This window comes from Xenopus laevis, chromosome 7L, assembly GCF_017654675.1.
Source record: "Xenopus laevis strain J_2021 chromosome 7L, Xenopus_laevis_v10.1, whole genome shotgun sequence".
Lineage (NCBI taxonomy): Eukaryota > Metazoa > Chordata > Amphibia > Anura > Pipidae > Xenopus > Xenopus laevis.
The window spans coordinates 62,815,176-62,837,072 of record NC_054383.1 but is presented as its reverse complement, the minus strand read 5'-3'; the positions used below and the strand labels follow the sequence as shown (position 1 = coordinate 62,837,072).

The window sequence follows — 21,897 nt, the reverse complement described above, 5'->3', positions numbered from 1 at the left end:
ATCCCCTTTGTTACAGATTATAATAGACAGTATCAATCAATCAGTAATACACTTCAACGTCATTGGCATATCTTACAACGAGCGTATCCACACATAGATGAATTTATTGCTCCGCCCATTGTCTCCTATAGAAGAGGCAGAACAATTGGTACCATAGTGACGTCTGCCCAAGCAAAGAAAAGAATCAGAGAAGTTGATACTTTTCTCGGTAAGAGAGCAACAGGAATGTCACCATGTTACAATTGTAACCAATGCCCCTTTGTATACAAAGGGAAAGATTTCATCCATCCTGAGACGGGGTATACTGCCCACTTGAGGGGCTTCTACACCTGTGTTTCTAAATATGTTGTATATGTGTTGATTTGTCCGTGTGGTCTCATCTATGTAGGTGAGACCACGCAGATGATTAAATCACGTATCTCACAACATAGATCTGCTATTAATCTAGGTAATATGAGTCAGCCGGTGTCCAAGCACTTCCTGGAGAAAGGACATGGTGCTGATCAACTCAGATTTATGGTGCTTGAAATGATCCCCCCACTCAAAAATGGAGGTGATCGAGAAATCCGCTTAAAACAGAGGGAGGTGTGGTGGATCCACAAATTAGGGTCCTTACAGTCCAAAGGATTAAATAGAGATCATGATCTATATCTCTTTCTATGAGTATGTAAAAAAATTTGATGACATTTAGATACAATTTGGATTGAGCCTGTCAATAAATCATGTATTTATAAATTATAAACTATGTTGGTTATCATAGGTTAAAATAGGTACATGAAGGGTAAGGGCAATATGTATGAAATATAATGTAAACTTTGACCTGTAGGGGTCAATTGTATACTCAACGCTGATGTCACTTCCTGATAACTCCTTTTTAAGTCACCTGACCTTGCACACCTGTAAACCATGTGTAACCTTTGTCTTGATAAAGGGCACAATGCATGCCTGAAACGTAGCCTGATGTTTTATATTTAATACACGTTTTCTGATCAAGTGAGTGCTGCCTTACCTGTGTTTTTTTTGTATGAGGAGGAGGAGAGATCCGGCAATCCCCCTAAAGGCTGTGCACCACAACTTTTTCCTCAATTGGAGAGTGCTGATACTGTGAGTTACTATATGTATGTATGTATGTATAATAACTGAGGCCTTTAGCCAACTTGGTATGCAAGCAGTGCGGTACATTCTTGAAACCAAGTATTTGGGATCACCAATACATTGATTTTATGTTACTTGTCATACAGTTCTGCCTCACACATAATTTCTTTTTAATCTATAAAACATTTTTCTTTCAGCAGATGTGTGATCTTTGCTCCCACTGCTAACTTATTTTTGCGGTGGTGGCAGGCCAGTTGGATATTCACGGAAGATACAGCATATTACATGATACATGACACTTAATAGTTCAGCTACATTGATGACCTTTTGTTCCTATGGACAGGCACTGTGGGATTATTAGACATATTTCTGGCACTACTTAATGACAATGAACTTAATATTAGTTGAACATCTACCTATAACATCAATATGATTGATTTTCTGGACATCGCCCTCTTTTAAACCCCATTGCCAGTTGACAGATTTGTACAGAAAATCAACTGCTACTTATTTATTTCTGCAGCTGCCGTTCTAGGTCTACCAAAAGCCGTACCCTTTAGGGAATGCATACTTGTCAATCGTAACCCCTCTGAACCTGATACATATGTTATGAGGGTCAAATAATTATCCATGGAGAGAAGATCTAGTAAAAGAGTAATCAAAAAAAGCATAGGGACTAATATTCCAAGGAATCTTCTTAACACTGCAGTGAAGAAAAAGAAGCAATTGGGTAACTGTGCACATTTTATTAGGACTTACAGTAACCAATTGTCTTCCATTGCTTACTACTACACAAACATTGGCACATTAATCACTGATACAGCGGACATGTGGGAGACTTTCCTCAGACATGCCGATGGTCCCCTAATTTTTGGGACAAATTAGTATCTAGCCACTTTTACAATACCCCAAAGTATAAGAAAAGCATAGGGGGAACTTATATGTGTGGCTTTGTAGGCATGTAAGTGTATGCATAACTTAATATATATAACCAATAGATTTAACAAGAAACACCCGATCAATAATTATTTCAGCGTAGAACAGAGGGTGTAATGTATTTAATCGTATGTCCTTGTGGCAAATTATATGAAGGGAAAACAATCTGCATGCTAAAATGCAGACTTTCATGCCAACGAATGGCTAACATTGGTCTTTATACATTTCTTGGAATTTCAAAATGGTGGCAGCAAAGGTCTTAAAATTTCTGAATTCTCTCTGGTCCAGTCGGGACTGAGAGGTGGTAATCTGGACAAAGCTTACTGGATATTTTTAATTCAACTCAATCTCTCCAAAAGGTTTAAATGAGAGCATAGCATTGAGCATATCAAAAGCACCAAAATGCATGAAGATTCAGCCCCTCCTAACATACTACAGGTGTTTGGAGGATGCCTTCTGAGGTTCAGGGAGATGTTGATATTCGCAATGTTAGACTCCTGGGTCCACAAAATCATTTCATTTAGTTACAGACTTCAATTTCAGACACCCAAAAAGCAAGCTCTGAATCTTGTAATTCAAGACATGATCAAAACCAATGCCATTGTCCTGGGCCCATTGGGGGATTTACTTGAACCTGATTCTTATTCTCCCCCCTAAAAATAGTTCACTTAAACAAGTTTCTATCTTTCAAGATGAAGTCACTGCATTCAGTGTTTGCAAATGTAGAACAAGGAGACTTCTTTACATCATGTCTCTACTTACCAATATTTCCACTGTAGTTGCCCTTGCAACTTGTAATTAATGTGTCACATCCTAACACTATATTTGAATTTGCAGTATCCCTATAATTAAGAATATTTCATATTCACATATGAAATATGCATGATATACAGTAAAAACTTTTAAGAGTATTGGTTATAACAGAGTTGACTAAACAATACATTGTTTCAGTGTGTATATATAGTCAGGGAAAGGATAGGAGGGAGATTGCAGTTAGATTTAGAAATAATGTTTAAATCATTTATCATTTAATGTATATTAGAAAGTTGCTTAGGATTACAATTCAATTGCTCAACTTTAAGCAAGATAGAAAAAGAGTGGACTAATATATACTTATATTAAATTGACTGCTATGTTCATAAACTCTACATGTTTTGTAAAATATGACCATGCTGAACTAAGCTCAGAAGGGTGCATTTCTGAATACAATTTAATGTAAAATATGGGATGTGTTTCAACTTTGGCCTGATTAAATTACAATATTCTTCTTTCAGGGCCCAAACTTTGAGTTCAGCACGGAGACTCATGAAGAACTTTTATACAACAAGGAGAAACTTCTAAATAATGGAGACAAGTGGGAAGTTGAGATTGGAGCAAATATTCAAGCTGATTTCCTTTACCGTTGAAAATCTGTCCATACAGCTACTACAGGACACTCAAGCCAAGCCTATGCATATCTGATATCTTGTACTAGTGAACAGCAATCACCTCTAACATGGTTGTCCTTTAGTATTACACTTCAGAGTACTTTGTTAAGAATTTTGTGAAGAAATAGAGGAACATATGTAGATCTGCAGATTGCCATTGTCTTTGTGAATATTAAATTAAGTTCTTGTGTTCAAATCACTGACACAGTATAATCCTGAGCTTTCATTTCCACATCTTCACAGCTCTCACTGTGGCGGAACCTCTTTTCTTCTAATCGGAATGGGTGACCTTGTGTCAGCTGGAAAGACCTACTGGTAAATAAAGCATTAGAGAGATTATTATATGGTCCCCTTAATAAATATACATAGTTATCATATATCCCCTTAAGCACCTCTTCTCCAGCGTGAACATCCCCAATTTGGCCAGTCCTCATAGCTAAGATTTTCCATACCTTTTACCAGCTTAGTTGCCCTTCTCTGTACCCTCTCTAATACAATAATATCCTGTTTGAGTGATGGAGACCAAAACTGTACGGCATATTCTAGATGGGGCCTTACAAGTGTCTATACAGTGGGAGAATGACCCCCTCCTCCCGTGACTCCTCCTGCCCTTGATGCTGCTGACTGGCATTGCTTGCTACAGCCACGTTTATCATCTACAAGGACTCCCAAGGTCCTTTTCCATAATGGATTTGCCTAGTGCAGTCCCATTAAGAGTATAAGTGGCTTGGATATGTTTACATCCCAGGTGCATGACTTTACATCTATCAACATTATTTATTTATTGATTTTTGATTTGCATTGATTTTTTACTTGAATCTTTACACATAAAGGGAAAATTTCACACAATTGGTGATATAGAGACAAAATAAAAGAGCAGATAAGACTTGTTGGGTTTCCCTATATGTTTGTTGCTTTACCTCCACTTCTGTGAATGTCTTTTATACTGACGGTTTCCAGATTTTGTCTGTATCACAACATTTTAAACGTTATATTCTTTCTAAATGTGTCTAGGTTATCCTCAACCTGTCAGCCATCAGGTGACTCTTAGCTTCTACCAGTGCCTTGTACTAATGATTTTGCCCCTGGGAGAAAAGTTTTCTTGCCTATTTTAAAGGCCAATATTGTGAAACACTTGTGTTATCACTTAATTAGAATTATTTTCTCATCTCTCAATTGATGAATGCAGTAACACATGAGTTCTATCCATTAAATTTCTGAATTGCCATACATACACTTGTAAATTACGGTACAGGGACTTAAGAATAATATACCCTCATCTTTAATACAATGAGAAGCAGTGGGTACTGACACCCTGAATACAGTTTGTGGCAATGAGTCCTGACCCAGTGAGGCCTGAAACGTCTCTGTTATCCAGGTCTTGCCATATGTACTAAATAACCAAACTAACAGCAAAGCTTGCCTGAAATTTAAGTTCTGGGTGATTTTTGAAAATTGACTCGTGCATGTAGGGGCCCCAAAATGAAAACACCCTGTATGAGATAGCATTTCAACTACTAGAAAATCAACACATTTACTGCATTTTATTTGGGGTAAAGCAAACAAAATTAACACAAGCAGAAAATAGCCAGTTGAAATTTTTCGCATAGGGTTCTACACCAGAAACATGTCGTTTGAATAAAAGTACTTTGCAGTAAATTGCTGCTTGGGCTTGGTCCTTCCTTAAAGGAGAAGGAAACCCCCTGGGTGCAAAACCCCTCCCCTGTGTTGCCCCTCCTCCCCCCTGGCCTACCTGTCCCCCTGGGCAAATGCCCCTAACTTGTTACTCACCCCTCTGCGCAGGTCCTGTCCACTGAGTTCACAGTCGCCATCTTCTCCCACGCGCATCTTCTTCCTGCTTTGACCGGCGTCTTCTGGCAAATGCGCAGTAGGAACAGTTACCGGTACAGATCTGCGCATGCGCCGAATGTCACGAAGTTTTCCGATTTCACTTTGTGACATTCGGCGAATGCGCAGTAGATTCGTACTTACTGCACCAGCCTAAAGGTTCAGCATCTGTGTAACTAGATAATGAGGAATTACCTGATTCAAACTTCGTTCCGAACATCCTATATCATGTTCATTTAACTGAAATCCCTAAAGCTTTGCAAAATTTGTGGCCTGGTCATAAAGTGGTTTGATATATATAGTGCCAGTTTGGTGACTGTTTTTTAAACTAAGGTCTGTTGGTCTTCATAATGTTATTTGGATAAGGCTAAAGTATCATGCACAAAGGGTGCTTGTCAATGGTGCATTTTTTTTAATTAAATTTATTTATTAATGACTTGGGGGGAGGTATTGTAAGTTGTATATGAGTGTTTGCAGATAACACCAACCAATGCAGCCCAATTATTTCCATCCAGGATGTGGCATGCTTGCAGCAGGATTTTGAAAAACTGGCAATCTAGGCAATGAGATGCATTGTTAATAAATGTAAAGTTATGCACATGGGATTTAAATATATGCCAGCCACTTACAGTTAGGTCCATAAATATTTGGACAGAGACAACTTTTTTTCTAATTTCGGTTCTGTACATTACCACAATGAATTTTAAATTTCAGCTTTAATTCAGTGGGTTGAACAAAAAGATTGCATACAAATGCGAGGAACTAAAACCTTTTTTAACACAATCACTTCATTTCAGGGGTTCAAAAGTAATTACTAATACTTAGTTGAAAACCTTTGCTGGTAATGACAGCTTGAAGTCTTGAACTCATGGACATCTCCAGATTCTGGGTTTCCTCCTTTTTAATGCTCTGCCAGGCCTTTACTGCAGTGGCTTTCAGTTGCTGTTTGTCTGTGGGCCTTTCTGTCCCAAGTGAAATGCATGCTCAATTGGGTTCAGATCAGATGACTGACTTGGCCATTCAAGAATATTCCACTTCTTTGCTTTAATAAACTCCTTGGTTGTTTTGGCTGTAAGTTTTGGGTCATTGTCCATCTGTGTTATGAAACTCCTCCCAATCAATTTGGCTGCATTTAGCTGGATATGAGCAGACAGTCTCTGAACACCTCAGAATTAATTCGGCTGCTTCTGTCTTGTGTCAGATAAAAAAAAGAATTGTTGTGGGTGCACACCTGTGGCCAATTTAAAAAAAGTCTAATTCCCTGTCTCAGTAATTCAAGTAAAAATGCTAGTGCATATAGTTTTGAAACAGGGTTGTTTAGTTACAAAGTTATGATCATAAAATTGATAAGCCACCATACCGCGTCACGGTAAACCCCATACGGTGGTCCCTAACTTGTTTACCTTTAATCATAGTAAAATAGGTATCTTACCTCTCTCCTTAATAGCATTTATATGAAAAACTCCTATGCCTTGGTTTCAAACTGTGATCTAAATCCTCCCCCGCCAACTGCTATGCGGCTTTTAAGTGGGAGAGACTGCCTTCAGGCTAGATCCTCCCATGCCGCTAGCATTTTCGGCTTTTAAGGGAGAGTGATTGCAAAAACCAAAGCACATCATCGATAAACACTAGTGTCCCAGTGCCACTGGCAGCCATGCACGCTCAAGCCATCACACTGCCATGTTTTACAGATGATATGGTATACTTTGGATCATTAGCTGTTCCACGCCTTCTCCATACTTTTTTCTTGCCATCATACTGGTAGAGGTTGATCGTTTTTTCATCTGTCCAAAGAATGTTTTTCCAGAACTGTGCTGGCTTTTTTAGATGTTTTTTTTAGCAAAGTCCATTCTAGATTTTGCCACTCCTAATATTTTAGCAATTTCTCAGATGATTTTTTTTCTGTTTCACCTGCATGGAGAATTCCTTTGACTGCATTTTGTCTGTACACAGCAAAATCTTCCCCATACAAACCCCCCTCAAATCAACTTCATGGCTTTTATCTGCTTCATTGATAATGACATAGCAAAGGAATTGCCCACACCTGCCATGAAATAGCCTTTGAGTCAATTGTCCAATTGCAGACACAGAGAATGCGGTAAGATATAGACCAACTACTACTATAATAAAGCTACACACATCTTTATTACTCCTACATTACCACTTCTCTTATCTTGCAGAAATTTGACTCTTCTTCTCCTCCATTTCTTCCACAGTGACAACATTAACTATTTCCTTAATTAGCCATTTTGAATTGTAAACTTAATATTAAACACTGAATAGCACATCATCCTGTTGTGAGTTCTGGGGTTTTTTATACACGAAACTGCAACTGTGCCATCCTGCTGTGAGTTCTGGAGGTTTTGTACATGAAATTACCACTGTGTCATCCTGCTGTGAGCTCTGGGGGAATTGGACAGGAAATTGCCACTGTGCCATCCTGCTATGAGTTCTGGTGGTATTATCTAAGCAAACGCCACTGTGCCATCCTGCTATGCATTCTGGGGGCATCTATACATGAAATTGCCACTGTGCCATCCTACTATGAGTTCTGGGGGTATTACACATGGAATTGCTGCTGTGTTCATTTATTTTTATATATTCACTGTGGGTGTATCTGTAAAATGGGGAGTGGTCAGTGGTGCCCCTAAAAGATATATTGGATGTAACTGTCAATCAAAATCTGACACCCAACTCTTACAAGAATACAAAATGAAGAGAAAGAGATGCAGAGCAAGAAGATATAAAGATAAACTTCTTATTCAGTATGATGAAGCATATATTAAATTTTCATTAAAGCAGACCTGTCACCTCCCATGAATATAAAAAAAACATTATTATATGTTAAAAACTAAGGTTGCATCGAATTCACTATTTTGGGATTTGGCTGCACCCCCAAATACTTTGTGAAAGATTTGTCTGAATATCCATCCGGGATCCTAATCTGCATATGCAAATTAAGGTTGAAAGGGGAAAAAAAAATTCTTCCTCGGTTTGTGATGAAAGGTCACGTAATTTTAAGAATTCGGTTTGAGCAGGCACAAGCAGAATTGGAATCCTGCTGAATCAGAATCCTGACGAATCGGAATCCTGCTGAATCAGAATCCTGCTTAAAAAAAGGCTGAATTTTGGCCAAATACTGAACTGAATCCTGTATTCAGTGAATCCCTATTACAAGCATTCTTATATTGGTTAAAGCCATTATGAAGATCTTTTTATTATTTATCATAACTGTCTAAACACTAGGGGGTCTAACATTACTGGTGATGTTGGTCAAAGCAACCAATCAGATATATGCTTTTGTTTTCTAAATGTTAAAAATCTAATTGCTGATTGGTTGCTATGGGCAATTATGAAACAATTATGTTGGAGTGACCAACATTTGCATTCTAAAAGATAAATACTACGTTTAGTATTGCAATTATAAAAAGCTTTTTTTTTAATAAATAAGGCCAGTAACATTGAATCTGTAACAAACAAGGGAAAGTTGTGCTCACCACTAATTTTTAAAATCATTAGAGGGTGTGACCACAAAATACAAATAGACAAATAAAAGATTCCTCTGCACTCAACCCATTATCAATATATTTAAGACAGATACATTTTGTGCATACTGCTACTGAAAAATGCCTTTAAATAAAACAGGGATTGTTTGTCCATATATTGCAATATATTTAGTGATGGGCGAATTTGCGCCGTTTCGCTTCGGTGAAAAATTCACGAATTTCGCGCGAAATTCGGGAAACTGCGAAAAATTCGCGAAACGGCGCCGGCGTCTCGTTTTTGACGCCGGCGCCCGTTTTTTCGACGCCGGCGCCCGTTTTTGACGCCGGCGTCCATTTTTCGGAAAAATGATTTTGACGCCGGCGAATTTTTTCGGCGAATTTTCGCGGGCGTTTCGCGAATTTATTCGCTGGACGCGAATCGCGCAAATTCGCGCCTGGCGAATAAATTCGCCCATCACTAAATATATTTAAGCTGGCCAACTACGTCAAAGTCATCCCATATCTGGCCAGTCCTACGCTTAATTTTCATCTGATTCATTAAGAATTCTATTGCTTCATTATACATTTTACAAAGGGACTAAATGTTGGAGTGACCAACATTTGCATTCTAAAAGATAAATACTACGTTTAGTATTGCAATTATAAAAAGCTTTTTTTTTAATAAATAAGGCCAGTAGCATTGAATCTGATCAGTTCTTACAGCAATAGTGTTACAGGTCTTAATCTTGACATAGACGTGCAGATTTTAGCTTTATATTGCACAAATGATCGGATTGTGAAATCGTCCAACCTGCAACTAACCATTCAGATTAAACAGAGTAGTAAAATAACAAATCAGACGATGTTCATCCATGACAGCAATCGTATGAAAGTTATGTCTGACAAATAGTAGTGACAGTCACCCACTGAAATTATCAGATTGTATGGCAATACATGCAGAGATTTTATCGTTAGCTGACAGAAATCTTATAATTTACTTTGAGCCACCAATTTCAAAGTATATATATTCGCAAAGAGGGATGCCCTGCTTAAAACGCATCTCATTCCAGCCTGGCTCGAAATTATTGTAGGAAGGAAAACTGCCAAGTGTGCATCTTTGACAGGGGTGCTGAATGGGTTAATGATTTTGGGCCAATAAATTAGAACTAGACATTTGCAGACAGGGATGTCCCGCATTGTATTCACCCCATTCCAGCCTGGCCGAAAAGGGGTCTCCGCAGGACAAGTGGCATTAGAATGGGCATCTTTGCAATTCTGCCTTTTTGAATAAGTAACAGGGTTGCAGAAGTGGTTGAATGACTTTGGGCCACTGATTTAAAACTATATATTTGCAGGCAGGGATTATATGCACCCCTTTCAGCCTAGCCCGACAAAGTTCTGGGCAGCAAAAGTGGCATCATTGCAATTCAGCTTTTTTGAATAAGTAACAGAAATGCTGAAAGGGATAAATGACGTTGGCTCACTTATTTGAACCTATATAGCTGCTAACAGGGATGCCCTGCATTAGATGCATCTAGTTCCAGCCTGGTCCAAAACAATCATGGACAGGAAAGGTGGCATCAAATTGGGCAATTTTGCCCACTTATTTAAACCCTATATGCTTGCGGCAATGAATGCCCTGCAAAATAGGAACATTTCTTTCTAGCATGGCCCAAAAGAGTTCTAATTAGGAAAACTGGCATCAAAGTGGGCATTTTTGCAATTCCCCACATAAAATCAATTAAAAAAATGGTTTTGGGCAGGACAGGTGCCTTCAAAGTAGGCATCTTTGCAATTCTGCCTTATTGAAGTAACAGGGGTGCTGATATGTAACTGCCAACAGGGATGCCCTTCATTAGATGCATCTCGTTCCAGCCTGGCCAAACAATTATGGGCAGAAAATTGGCATCAAAGTGGGCATTTTGGCAATTCTACCATTTTGAATACGTACCACAGGCAAGCATGCACTGCATATTATACCTCTCATTGCAGCCTGGCCTCAACTGTTTATCGGCATGAAACTGGGCACCAAACTTGGCCACTGAGTTGATAGTAGTTATGCACAGACAGGGATTCCCTGCATAGCATACTTCTCATTTCAGCCTGGCATGTAACATGTAGCTGGCATTTTAATAGTGTTAAGTGGCTTTTGGACACTGAAAACAATATATATGTAGGTATCAACACCCTCCATTACACATCTCCAGTGTTGGAACTAGTAGTCGGTGGCCCCCCAAAATTTTCTGAGGGGCCCATCTTGCACAGCACAGATTTACAAAAAGATGGGGACGAGGTGTAGGTTTACCACTGCACTAGCTGTTCTTTTCCAAACCCTCTGTTTGGAAAGTGATGAGTCCAGTTGCTGGAGTGCTTGCCCATTCTTAAAGGAGAAGGAATACCATTTTTACATGGGGGTGCCAAAAGTTAGGTACCCCCAAGTGACTGCTTTTACTTACCTGACATCCCAGGCCAGTGCTCCTATCAGCAGAAAACCGCACCGGCCCAGGGTTCCACAGTGCGATCCTCTTCCTGCTTCTTTGGGACTTCTCCTGGCTGCGCATGCAAGAGCAATGCGAAAAAGTCGTCTATTTTGGTCTACTGTGCATGCATCTGCCCTGGGAAATCTTATGGCACCCCCAAGTAGAAAATCATATTCCTTCTCCTTTAAATAATATAGGATTTCAGCAGATCAACATTTCGGGGGGCTCCTTTGTCTTTGCCCTTTCATAATGCGCCAAATTGTTTCAGTGGGTTGGGACTGCTGGCAATTAATGCCTGGACTCTTTTACCAGTGGCGTAACTACGACGCGCTGCCCTCCCCCCACACAAATATAATCCTCTGTGGCTCTGTTTACCCACCCCGCCAGCTCTGCCTGCTTCCGCTCCTGCTCTGCCTGCTCCGCAGCCACTTGCAAGTACGTAGGAGAGAGGCTCGAATGTTTTTTTTTAACAATTATAGAGGAAGCAGACCCAACAGTCCTCCCCCCACTGACAACAGGGTCTGCTTCCTCTATAGTTACTCCAGTGTCTTTTACTACAGAGCCAGGCTCATGTCATATGTGCAGAATGGGGTTTGTTATAGTTTTGTCTAAGCACAGCCTACCCTAAACCAGACTGGATCATCTGAATGGCAATATATGCTCCAAAACCTGTAAATATCATTCAGCATTAATGCCTTCCCAAATGTGTCAGCTTCCCATGCCATGTGCACTAATGCACCCGCATGCCATAACAGATGTGCCAGTTTCCCATGCCATGGGCACTAAACCATCCTCATAATGGATGTGTTAGTACTGCACATCACTACATCCCTATACCATACGCCATGGGATGACTTTGACGTAGTTGGCCAGCTTAAATATATTGCAATATATGGACAAACAATCCCTGTTTTGTTTAAAGGGTAAGACATTTTTCAGTAGCAGTATGCACAAAATGTCTCTGTCTTAAATATATTGATAATGGGTTGAGTGCAGAGGAATCTTGTATTTGTCTATACGCCATGGATCTGCCAGCTCCCCATGCCATGTGAATTAATGCATCCCATACCATCACAGATGCTGATGGCTTTAGTGCACTGATAACAAGTCGTATGGTCCTTCTCCTCTTTAGCCTGGAGGACACTGTTTCCATGATTTCAAAAAAGAATGTTACAGGACAGTTTCCCACTTGGCCACAGTCCATGTTAAATGAGCTTGGGCCCAAAGAAGTTGGTGGTGTTGCTTGATTATGTTTATATATGGGTTCTTCCTTAAATGGCAGAGTTTTAACTTACATTTGTGGGTGCAGCGATGAATTGTGTTCACAAACAATGATCTTGAGAAGTATTCCTGATGCCATGCAGTGATTTCCACTACAGATTTGTGTCTGTATTTAATGCAGTGCTGCCTGAGGGCCCCACGATCACAAGCATCCAATATTGTCTTTTAGCCTTGTCCCTTGTGTAAAAAAAAATCTCTAGATTCTTGGATCCATAGATTTGTGTCTGTATTTACTGTAGTGCCGCCAGAGGTCCCAATGATCACGGGCATCCAATATTGTCTTTTAGCCTTTTCCCTTGTATACAAAAAATTTCTTTAGATTCTTGGATCTTTAAGAATTTTTTGTTAAGGAATATTATTCTTAAATTGTTGCAAATTTGCAATATTTGCCCATGCAGTGTTTCACAGAGTAAGGTAGCTCTCCCCATTATTTTATTAGGTATCAAGCTAAATCACCCCAAATATGAAGGCCAGGGTTCCCCCTGAACAGTTTGATGCTGCTAGGGGCCCAAAATTAAGACACCCCATATGATCTATTGTTTCTGTCATTTTAGCTACTGCAAAATCAGCACATTTACCCCATTGTATGTGGTGTAAACAAACAAAAAAGTAAGTTCATCCCAGAAAGCCATATATTGTTATTGTTTTTATTCTCTGCCTGTCCTACCCTGCCTGTATGTGCCATACTCTGCCTGTTCTGCTCAGCCTGAGTGTATGTCATACTCCCCCTGCCCTGCTCTGCCTGTATGTGTGATACTTTGCCTGTCCCACTCAGCCTGTGTGTGCCATACTTTGCTTGTATATGCCATACTCTGCCTGCCCTACACTGCCTGTACGTGCTATATTTTACCTGCCCTATGCTGCTTGTGTGTGTCATACTCTGCCTGCCTTATCTGCTTGTGGGTGTTGTTTAATTGTGTAAATAACGCCAGTTACTGTTTCTGGAGCAAGGGGGATACTGGCTTTGCTGGAGGGGCCCTAGAGCTTGTCCTCTGCAGAGTGCTGCTTAGTGTACAACACTGAGGGGAGATGGATGCAGGAGAAGCAGCAGATAAACAATTCGTTGCCCTTGTTGCAGAGGGGACTGTCATTACTTCTGACTCTCTGTAGAGGCAACAAAAGCATTGATGCAGAACCTCTATCTGCACAAGAACATACCTAGTATGCTCTTGGAAGATAGAGCCTTTGCCTGCCAAGCACGTAAGGCAGTAACTACAGAGGAAGCAGACCCTGCAGCTGCAGGGGGCACAGGAGGTATAGGGGCCCCATGAGGCCCTAATTTATGAGCCATTTCAACATATATTGATAAAACAGGACAACATATTGATATGTTGGGGGCCCTAGAATTAATTACCACCCCTGTTACTTATTCAAAGGGGAAGGATTGCAAAGATGCCCACTTTGATGCCAGTTTTTGTCCCCAGAACCCCTTAGGGGATATGCTAGAAAGAGATGTTTTTATTGCAGGGAATCCATTGCTACAAATATATAGGGTTAAACCAGTGGTCCAAAGTCATGTAACCCCTTCAGCACCCATGATACTTATTTAAAATGTCAGAATTGCCAAGATGCACACTTTGATGTCACCTTTCCTGCCCAGAACCGTTTTGGGGCAGGCTGGAATGGGGTGCATACATTGCAAGGCATACTTGCCTGCAAATATATGGGGGGAATGTAATAAAAGTCAGTTACGGAAAAAATATTCGCAATGCAAATTAAATATAGCTTTGCAAACTGCTTAGTGACCTCTGCAAATTTTATAGTTTGCGCCACTGCGCAGTGAAAAAGTTGTTATGTTTGCTACAGAACATTACGACACCTTCAAGCACTTCTTAAAAGTGGGCAATGCGCAATTAAAAGTAGCAATGTGCATTTAGAATTCGCAGCGCAATAACAGTTTAAAGAAGAGTATTACATTGCGAACTGAGAATTTTTATTCTTATTTGTGCAAATTGCTTTGCTCTTTGCGACTTTTATAACATTCCCTCGATTTAGTTTTAAATCAGTGGCCCAAAGTCGTTCAACCCCTGCTGCACCCGTTACTTTTTCAAAAAGGCAGATTTGCGATGATGCCCACTTTAATGCTACTTTTCCTGCCCCTTTTGGGCCAGGCTGGAATGGGGTACATACAATACGAGACATCCCTGTCTGCAAATATCTAGTTCTAAAGTCATTTAACCCCTTCAGAACCCTTTTGACCAAACTGGAACCATTTCGGGCCAGGCTGGGATGAAATTTTATTCGGGGCATCCCTCACTGCACATATATGCTTTGAAATAGGTGACCCGGTGCTTTAAAGGGCCATTTAACCCTTTAAAGCATTGGTTATTTATTCACCAGACCGAATAAGAAACGAATGCCACTTTGCTGCCCAGGACCATTTGGGGCTAGGCTGGAAAAAGCTGTAGTTTATGTTGGGCAACCCTGTCTATAAACGTATACTTTTTAAGGCATGGCCCAAAGTCATTTAAGTCTTTAAAACATCAGTTACTTATTCACTGACCACATAAGAAACCAACTTCATTGTATGAATAAAGGTGGCCATGCACATAGAGATCCGCTCGTTTGGTGATAACGCCAAATGAGCGGATCCCTCCCTGATATGCCCGCATTGAGATGGGCAATATCGGGCTGATCCAATCGTGGGCCCGAACAAATGTGGTCTGTGATCCGATGCCAGTTTTAATCCTGTCCGAACGACATCTGCCCGACTTTCGGGGCAGATATCGATCATGGAAGGGCCCCACATACGGGCCAATAAGCTGCAGACTCTGTCTGTCGGCAACTTTTATAGGCCCGTGTATGGTCAGCTTAAGAAACAGACTGAAGACGAAAACTTTTTATGATACTGATTGTGATTCAGGCTGAAGTGATTTCACCCTTCATTTGATTAAAAAAAAGAAGCTTATTTCTGCATGACTGAAAGAGGAACTGATGCTGTTCTTGATTTTAGGAACTGAAAGTTACACACTTGTCAGAACCTCTCCCCCCACATCTCAATAAACCCCTTCAGCCTCTCTATCTACCACTGTACTGAAATGCACAATATTTAGGAATATATTTGCTGAAGTCCTCCAGAAGCAATTCATTCTAGTATTTCCTGGGCTACTCTTCCTGTACATGTTTCGTCTCCAATTCTCAGCTGTCCCAACCCCCTTTAAAACATTCCCCTCCCCTCCCTTTCCTTCCTCATTGTAAATGTAACTCTTCGGCAGTAGCAGGAAGTTTGCAAGAAACGCAGATAAAATGAGTGGGTGACAGAAGACAGAGAAGTCACCGGATTAGTAAATTATCAATTGAACAGTAATCTTGAATGGTTTCTGCAGATGAACTACACATATCCATGCTAAGGTAAACGGTTAGTATTACAAATATACAGAAAAAAGACAACAGCAAAATGAAAGTGATTGTGTATATGGACACAGGTATAGAAATAGTATTTAAATATAGCAGGGGCTGTATTGCAGCAGTTGATTATTAAAATAATTCAGTGGCTGTAGTGGAAAACTTTAAATCCAGAAAAAATTAGAACAGTTTGTTTAGTTCTTGCTGTGTGTAATTTCTGTTGTTGCTGCCATTGACAGATATGGCTGAAATCTATCCAGAAGCATCCATTAATGGGATTGCAGCTGACAGAGGCAGGGATTACGCAGTGCCTGATGACGTTCCTGTTCTCGAGGGAGCTAATGCACAGGTACGTTCGAAAATTGAAAAATTTGCCCTCTCGCTTGGCCGCCCACTCATTCCCCCTCCCCCCCCCCTCTCTCTCTCTCTCTCTCTCTCTCTCTCTCCCTTACTCTCCCTCCCTCCTCTCTCTCTCTCTCTCCCTCCTCCCTCTCTCCCTCCCTCCCTCTCTCTCTCCCTTTCTCTCTCTTCATCTGGGCCACCCATTCACCTGCCCATCCTCCCTCACGCCTGCCCATCCTGTCTCCCCTTCGCATCACCCAGCTTTGTGCAGCTGTGAGTGGAGATTTTTCTTAAATCTTTAGATCAAGCAGACCCTGCAGTCCAGGCCCACTGTTCCCTGGGCCCCCCTCAACTGTGGGGTCTGCTTCCTCTATAATTACACCAGTGGCTGCATATGTTTATTTTCTATTTTTACTGTGACTATGAAATCAGGTGACATAAGTGTATATATGTACATATCTTGAATCATTTGATAACATTTAGGGAAAATTGCTCCAGAAACTTTGCTGTTATTCTGCAGTCCCAGGTTAGCTTCAGCAAACTAACAAAGAACTTAGAAAGTTCAACTTGAAAAATATTCTAGGTCGCTTCACATTAAATGTATTATAGAAAAGTCTGTCAGAGATAAGCAGATAAATGGAACCCTGCCAGCAGCTATCCTAAAAATTCAGTTTTATTGTACATATATGCCGCATAGCAAAGCCAATCTGTTGCCTTCTTCCCCTGTATGTGTGTGTACTGGTAGGCACAGGATCAGGGGTAGGTCAGGGAACCAGAAAGTATTAAGGCAAGGTACAACCAGAGAGTATTTAGGAAAGTACAAACAAAAGTATGCATTTTTATACCAAAATCCTAATGTGTGTTCGCTCACAGGCTGATCCCACATCTATCAGTGAACATATATCAGTGAACATCTATAGTGAACATCTATCAGTGAACATAGTGGACAGAAGGAAACAGATCTCCTTTAAAACAACCAAAATACTGTTCTATTTTCAGCAATGTAAATAGTCATTGGTAAATTATTCCAAGGCACGGTAGCATGATTTCAATAATTTACCCAGAGAAGAGACAAGATAGCAGTGACTGCCCTAAGGAACACTACTCTGGGTTGTCATTTAGGTAAGGTCATTCAGGGTGCCTAGAAAATTTCACCCTCTGTGATTTTAGGATTCCTTAATGCCACTATAAATGAGTATATATATAATTCCATAAATTCTTATATTGCTGTCTTAGATAACAGCTGTGTTATAGAGCCTCAATATAGCTTTGCCTGTTTAAGGTTGATTTTTATATTATGTTCCTCATTTTTTATGATTCTGGCAATGTAAATTAACAGGACTAAAATCTCTCTTAGCTTGCTTCAGTGATAAAAAGTTCCTGTAAGCTTCTAAATTGCCACACTGGAGTTTAAAAAGTATCCCGTCTCAGTTTCACTGAATTGTGCTGTTGTATCACATCTGCCAGTGAGATTCAGAATTTACGTTAAACTTTAAAGAATAGTTAAAAATGCAAAATGGGCGATGAGCATTCAACAAACCACATAAATATAGTAGAAAGAAAACTCATTTATAAGAGCATGGGGTTAATGTATAAATCATCACTGAAAAGTGCAACTTTAGGCAATTTATTTAGTCATTCATGGAATTTAAAAAGTAATTTCATTACTTGAAGAAAGAGTAGCATGTGGTAGAGGAGTTCAGTGACAAAATATAGCACAAATATAGAAGACATATACAGAAGGCAAATGTGTGTTCAAATAGCTCTACCCATTGTGGAAAGCCAGAGGAAAATTATTCTTAATGGAACTCTCTATGATTACTTACCACCTCTGAGAAGTCTTTGCTGAGATCCTTACCATGTTCTGTTCCATTACCCAATGAAAACCTGTGCAGACAAATGAAGAAGGAGCAGATCACAACTCATATTAAAGGTGGCCATAATCTAATGGCTGCCTATCGGCTGCACTCAACCTACATAGGGGCACCTCACAGGGATGCCCATTATTAGTTTGCAATCTAGCATTAGCCCTTCTGTCGCCTAAACTACCTCTATGGGGAAATTCCTTCCTTTCGCACCTGAACCACATAGCAGAGTACAAAATGTGGCCACAATGGGGCGATATGCCCCAGGGCTGAAATTAAACATGTCCAAACCCAGGAGCCTCTTCCCTGGTTCTCCTATTTCCAGCTTCGACAGGCCACCAATACCCAATTTCAAGGGAATGCTATGAATCTCACAACCTCTAAGATAGAAGCAGCCCTTAGAGCCCCCACCACCAAAAAACTTTCCCACAGGCTGTACTTGCTTCTCCTAGCTACTATTAAACCTCCATTTAATGCATCGGGTACAGCCTGGAGCAGAGACATCCCAGGGCTAGAGGATGATGATTGGGAGGAGGCAACTGATAGGGCCTATGACAACCTCGTCTCAACCAGAGATAGACTGAGCCAGTTCAACATCCTACATAGACTTAACCCCAAATAGGCTATTCAGTATGAACCAACGGGACTTACCACAGTGTCCTAAGTGTAGGGTCTCAGAGGCATCTTATCTACATCTCATCTGGTCATGCCCCCGAATCCAAGCCTTCTGGTCTCAGGTTCTCAACTATATTCAGGATAAAACTGCACTGCCTAAACTAATAACCCCTCAGGTATGCATTCATGGTGTAATAGATGTGGTCACCCGTAGGGCGGCCATGAGAATACTCTATCGTACACTTCTATTCTATGCCAGGAAATGTATCCTCCTGAATTGGATGTCCCCCCAATCCCCCACAGTTAATGGCGGGTTGAACTTACTTAAAAGGATCCTGTCATCGGAAAACATGTTTTTTCAAAACGCATCAGTTAATAGTGCTACTCCAGCAGAATTCTGTACTGAAATCCATTTCTCAAAAGAGCAAACAGATTTTTTTATATTCAATTTTGAAATCTGACATGGGGCTAGACATTTTGTCAATTTCCCAGCTGCCGCTGGTCATGTGACTTGTGCCTGCACTGTAGGAGAGAAATGCTTTCTGGCAGGCTGCTGTTTTTCCTTCTCAATGTAACTGAATGTGTCTCAGTGAGACATGGGTTTTTACTATTGAGTGTTGTTCTTAGATCTACCAGGCAGCTGTTATCTTGTGTTAGGGAGCTGCTATCTGGTTACCTTCCCATTGTTCTTTTGTTTGGCTGCTGGGGGGGAAAAGGGAGGGGGTGATATCACTCCAACTTGCAGTACAGCAGTAAAGAGTGATTGAAGTTTATCATAGCACAAGTCACATGACTTGGGGCGCTGTACTATAACAATTGTATGAAGATGGAACCACAAAAAATATAATGTTTGTTTGTTTATTGTTATAAAATGCAAAATAAAAACCTATTTAAAAAAAGGTGGCCATAGACATCGATAATATTGTACAGAACACATTTTCATACTATATTTGGTGCATGTATTGCAAGAGACAAGCCGACTGATATTGGCAGAAGATCTGGATATCAGGAGGCTTGTCGATCGTGCCTTTTAAGGCACCCAAACATCAGCAATTGTTAGTGCTGAATTGTCAGATACAGGTAAAATGTTATTGTTTATACCTGTTTATCTGACGATTCATTTCTACACGTGAGTGTTGAAACAAACTTTCTTTCCTGGAAAGATCTTTTCCAGGAAAGATCATAATTGTAACATCTATGGCCACTTTAAGAGATGGACTTGTCAATGGATTGGACACACTGCAAAGTATTAAGGTCCCCTGCAGGCAAAAAAAGCAGGGGAAACCAAAAACAATGTTCAAGAGAGGACATTCATGAAGCACGAGGAAAGGAAGATCAACATGGGGAGAATGGAGAGCCCACTTCCTACTGTTGTGGTGCTTCCAACCATGAAAGCACATTGTGATAGTTTTTTTAAGCAACAAAACATCAATAATGATATTCGGGGAGCACCCCAGCCCCAATGACTTTGTTTATAAGGTATTTAAATATACATAGTTCTACAACACTGAGTAAAAACTTGTAAACATTAGTGAGTGGTGGCAGTAGTGTTGATGCTGGTGGTTTGATAGTGTTTTGTGTCAATTATGGTAATCTTTCCTAATTATTTAATTATTACTAGCTTTGATGAATTTAGTGTCACATGAATATGTATTTTTTAAATATGTTTTTATTGAAGCCTCATCACAGTTGTTCTTTCATGCATTGATGTCAATATTGTTACAAATTGAACATCCATTAAGCAATAAAAACATTTTGATTAATGCCTGTTTTGTTTGCGTATTCTAGGATAAATTACAAGTTGGGTAGTGGTGGTCACATTTATAAATTCACCACTATTTCTGACTAAGTGATTATGAGAGGCCACTTTTCTTTTCCAAACACGTATTAACTTAACAACAACATCAAGTAAAATAAAACATTTAGGTCAAATAAGGCCGTTACTCGTCCTTGTTAGAGAGGCTTTAATGAGCCTTCCATTATCTACATGTCTGTGAGTCCTGGGAGGCAGCCAATACATCTATCTTTTTAGGCCGTTATCGCTAGAATGAGAGGGTTCTACCTCAAAGACTTTCTAGGTCGTACAACGTGGCGTTTCTCCAGGCTTTATAGGTGCTCATAAATAGGGGATTGGTTTTTTTGTTAGGCGTGAGTTCATTAGGCGGGAGGTGGAGCAAGGGATTTAAGTATGTAGTTTCCACAAGTTCTTGTTCTAGGTCTAAGTTGCTGTATGTGTTAGTGTTGTATATCCAGTCTCCAGCATGACGCAGCAGGGCAGCTTCATTATAGTCTTCTACACCTCCATTAATTTTGAGCTGTTGTAGTTTTAGTATGGTAATCCAAGGTCGTTTCCCTTTCCAAATGAAGTTTCTAAAGGTTTTGCTGATTTGTTTTAAGTCTTTGCATTTAAGATAGTATGGTAACATTTGGATCTTATAAAGTATTTTGGGGAAGTATATAATTTTGATTAAGTGTGCTCTGCCTAAAAAGGAGATTTTTGCTGTTTTCCATTTATAAGGGATTTAAGTATGTAGTTTCCACAAGTTCTTGTTCTAGGTCTAAGTTGCTGTATGTGTTAGTGTTGTATATCCAGTCTCCAGCATGACGCAGCAGGGCAGCTTCATTATAGTATTCATTCATTTGTTGATTTGTTTTAAGTCTTTGCATTTAAGATAGTATGGTAACATTTGGATCTTATAAAGTATTTTGGGGAAGTATATAATTTTGATTAAGTGTGCTCTGCCTAAAAAGGAGATTTATCTGTTTTCCATTTATATAGGTCATGCTGGAGATAGCTTGCTTTATGTTTAGCTGGTAGATATATGTGTGATGGCTTGCAAATTTTATGCATAGATATGTGATGAAATGTTGTGCTTTATTGAATGGGATATTTTGTGTCCAGTCTGTATGGACCGTGTGTTTTAGTTTGATGGCTTCAGATTTGTCATGGTTGATTTTTAGACCTGAGAAGGTTGTGTATCTATTTATAGTTTCTATAATGATGGGGATGTCTTGGTCAGGTTTGTTTATGAATAACAGGATGTCATCTGCAAATGCTATTATTTTGTTGTGTACTTGTCCTATGGTGAATCCTTGAAATGATTGGTTTTGTGCTAAGTGTCTAAGTAGTGGGTCTACTTATTTTTATCGCAAGCACTACTACCCATGTTGACGTCAG

General features: G+C 40.0%; 2 protein-coding genes across 5 annotated transcripts in view; both read left to right on the top strand.

The window, feature by feature from the left end:
• Nucleotides 1-3,661, top strand: part of ndufs8.L (NADH:ubiquinone oxidoreductase core subunit S8 L homeolog) — a 29,189-nt gene extending 25,528 nt beyond the window's left edge. For 2 of the 3 annotated variants that reach the window (XM_018224543.2, XM_018224541.2), the window contains exon 7: nt 3,306-3,661. In XM_018224543.2, the coding sequence (XP_018080032.1) occupies nt 3,306-3,437 (132 nt within the window). In that variant the 3' untranslated portion in view covers nt 3,438-3,661. The remainder of the gene's footprint in view (nt 1-3,305) is intronic. The other variant, NM_001093862.2, reaches the window with a different exon arrangement.
• A 12,078-nt stretch (nt 3,662-15,739) lies between these two features.
• The window catches only part of unc93b1.L (unc-93 homolog B1, TLR signaling regulator L homeolog), a 70,896-nt gene continuing 64,738 nt past the window's right edge, over nt 15,740-21,897 (top strand). Inside the window, exons 1-2 of one of the 2 annotated variants that reach the window (XM_018225575.2) lie at nt 15,740-15,903; nt 16,137-16,246. In XM_018225575.2, coding sequence (XP_018081064.1) covers nt 16,139-16,246 — 108 coding nt within the window. In that variant the 5' untranslated portion in view covers nt 15,740-15,903; nt 16,137-16,138. Of the gene's footprint in view, nt 15,911-16,136; nt 16,247-21,897 lie in introns of both variants that reach the window. The other variant, XM_018225576.2, reaches the window with a different exon arrangement.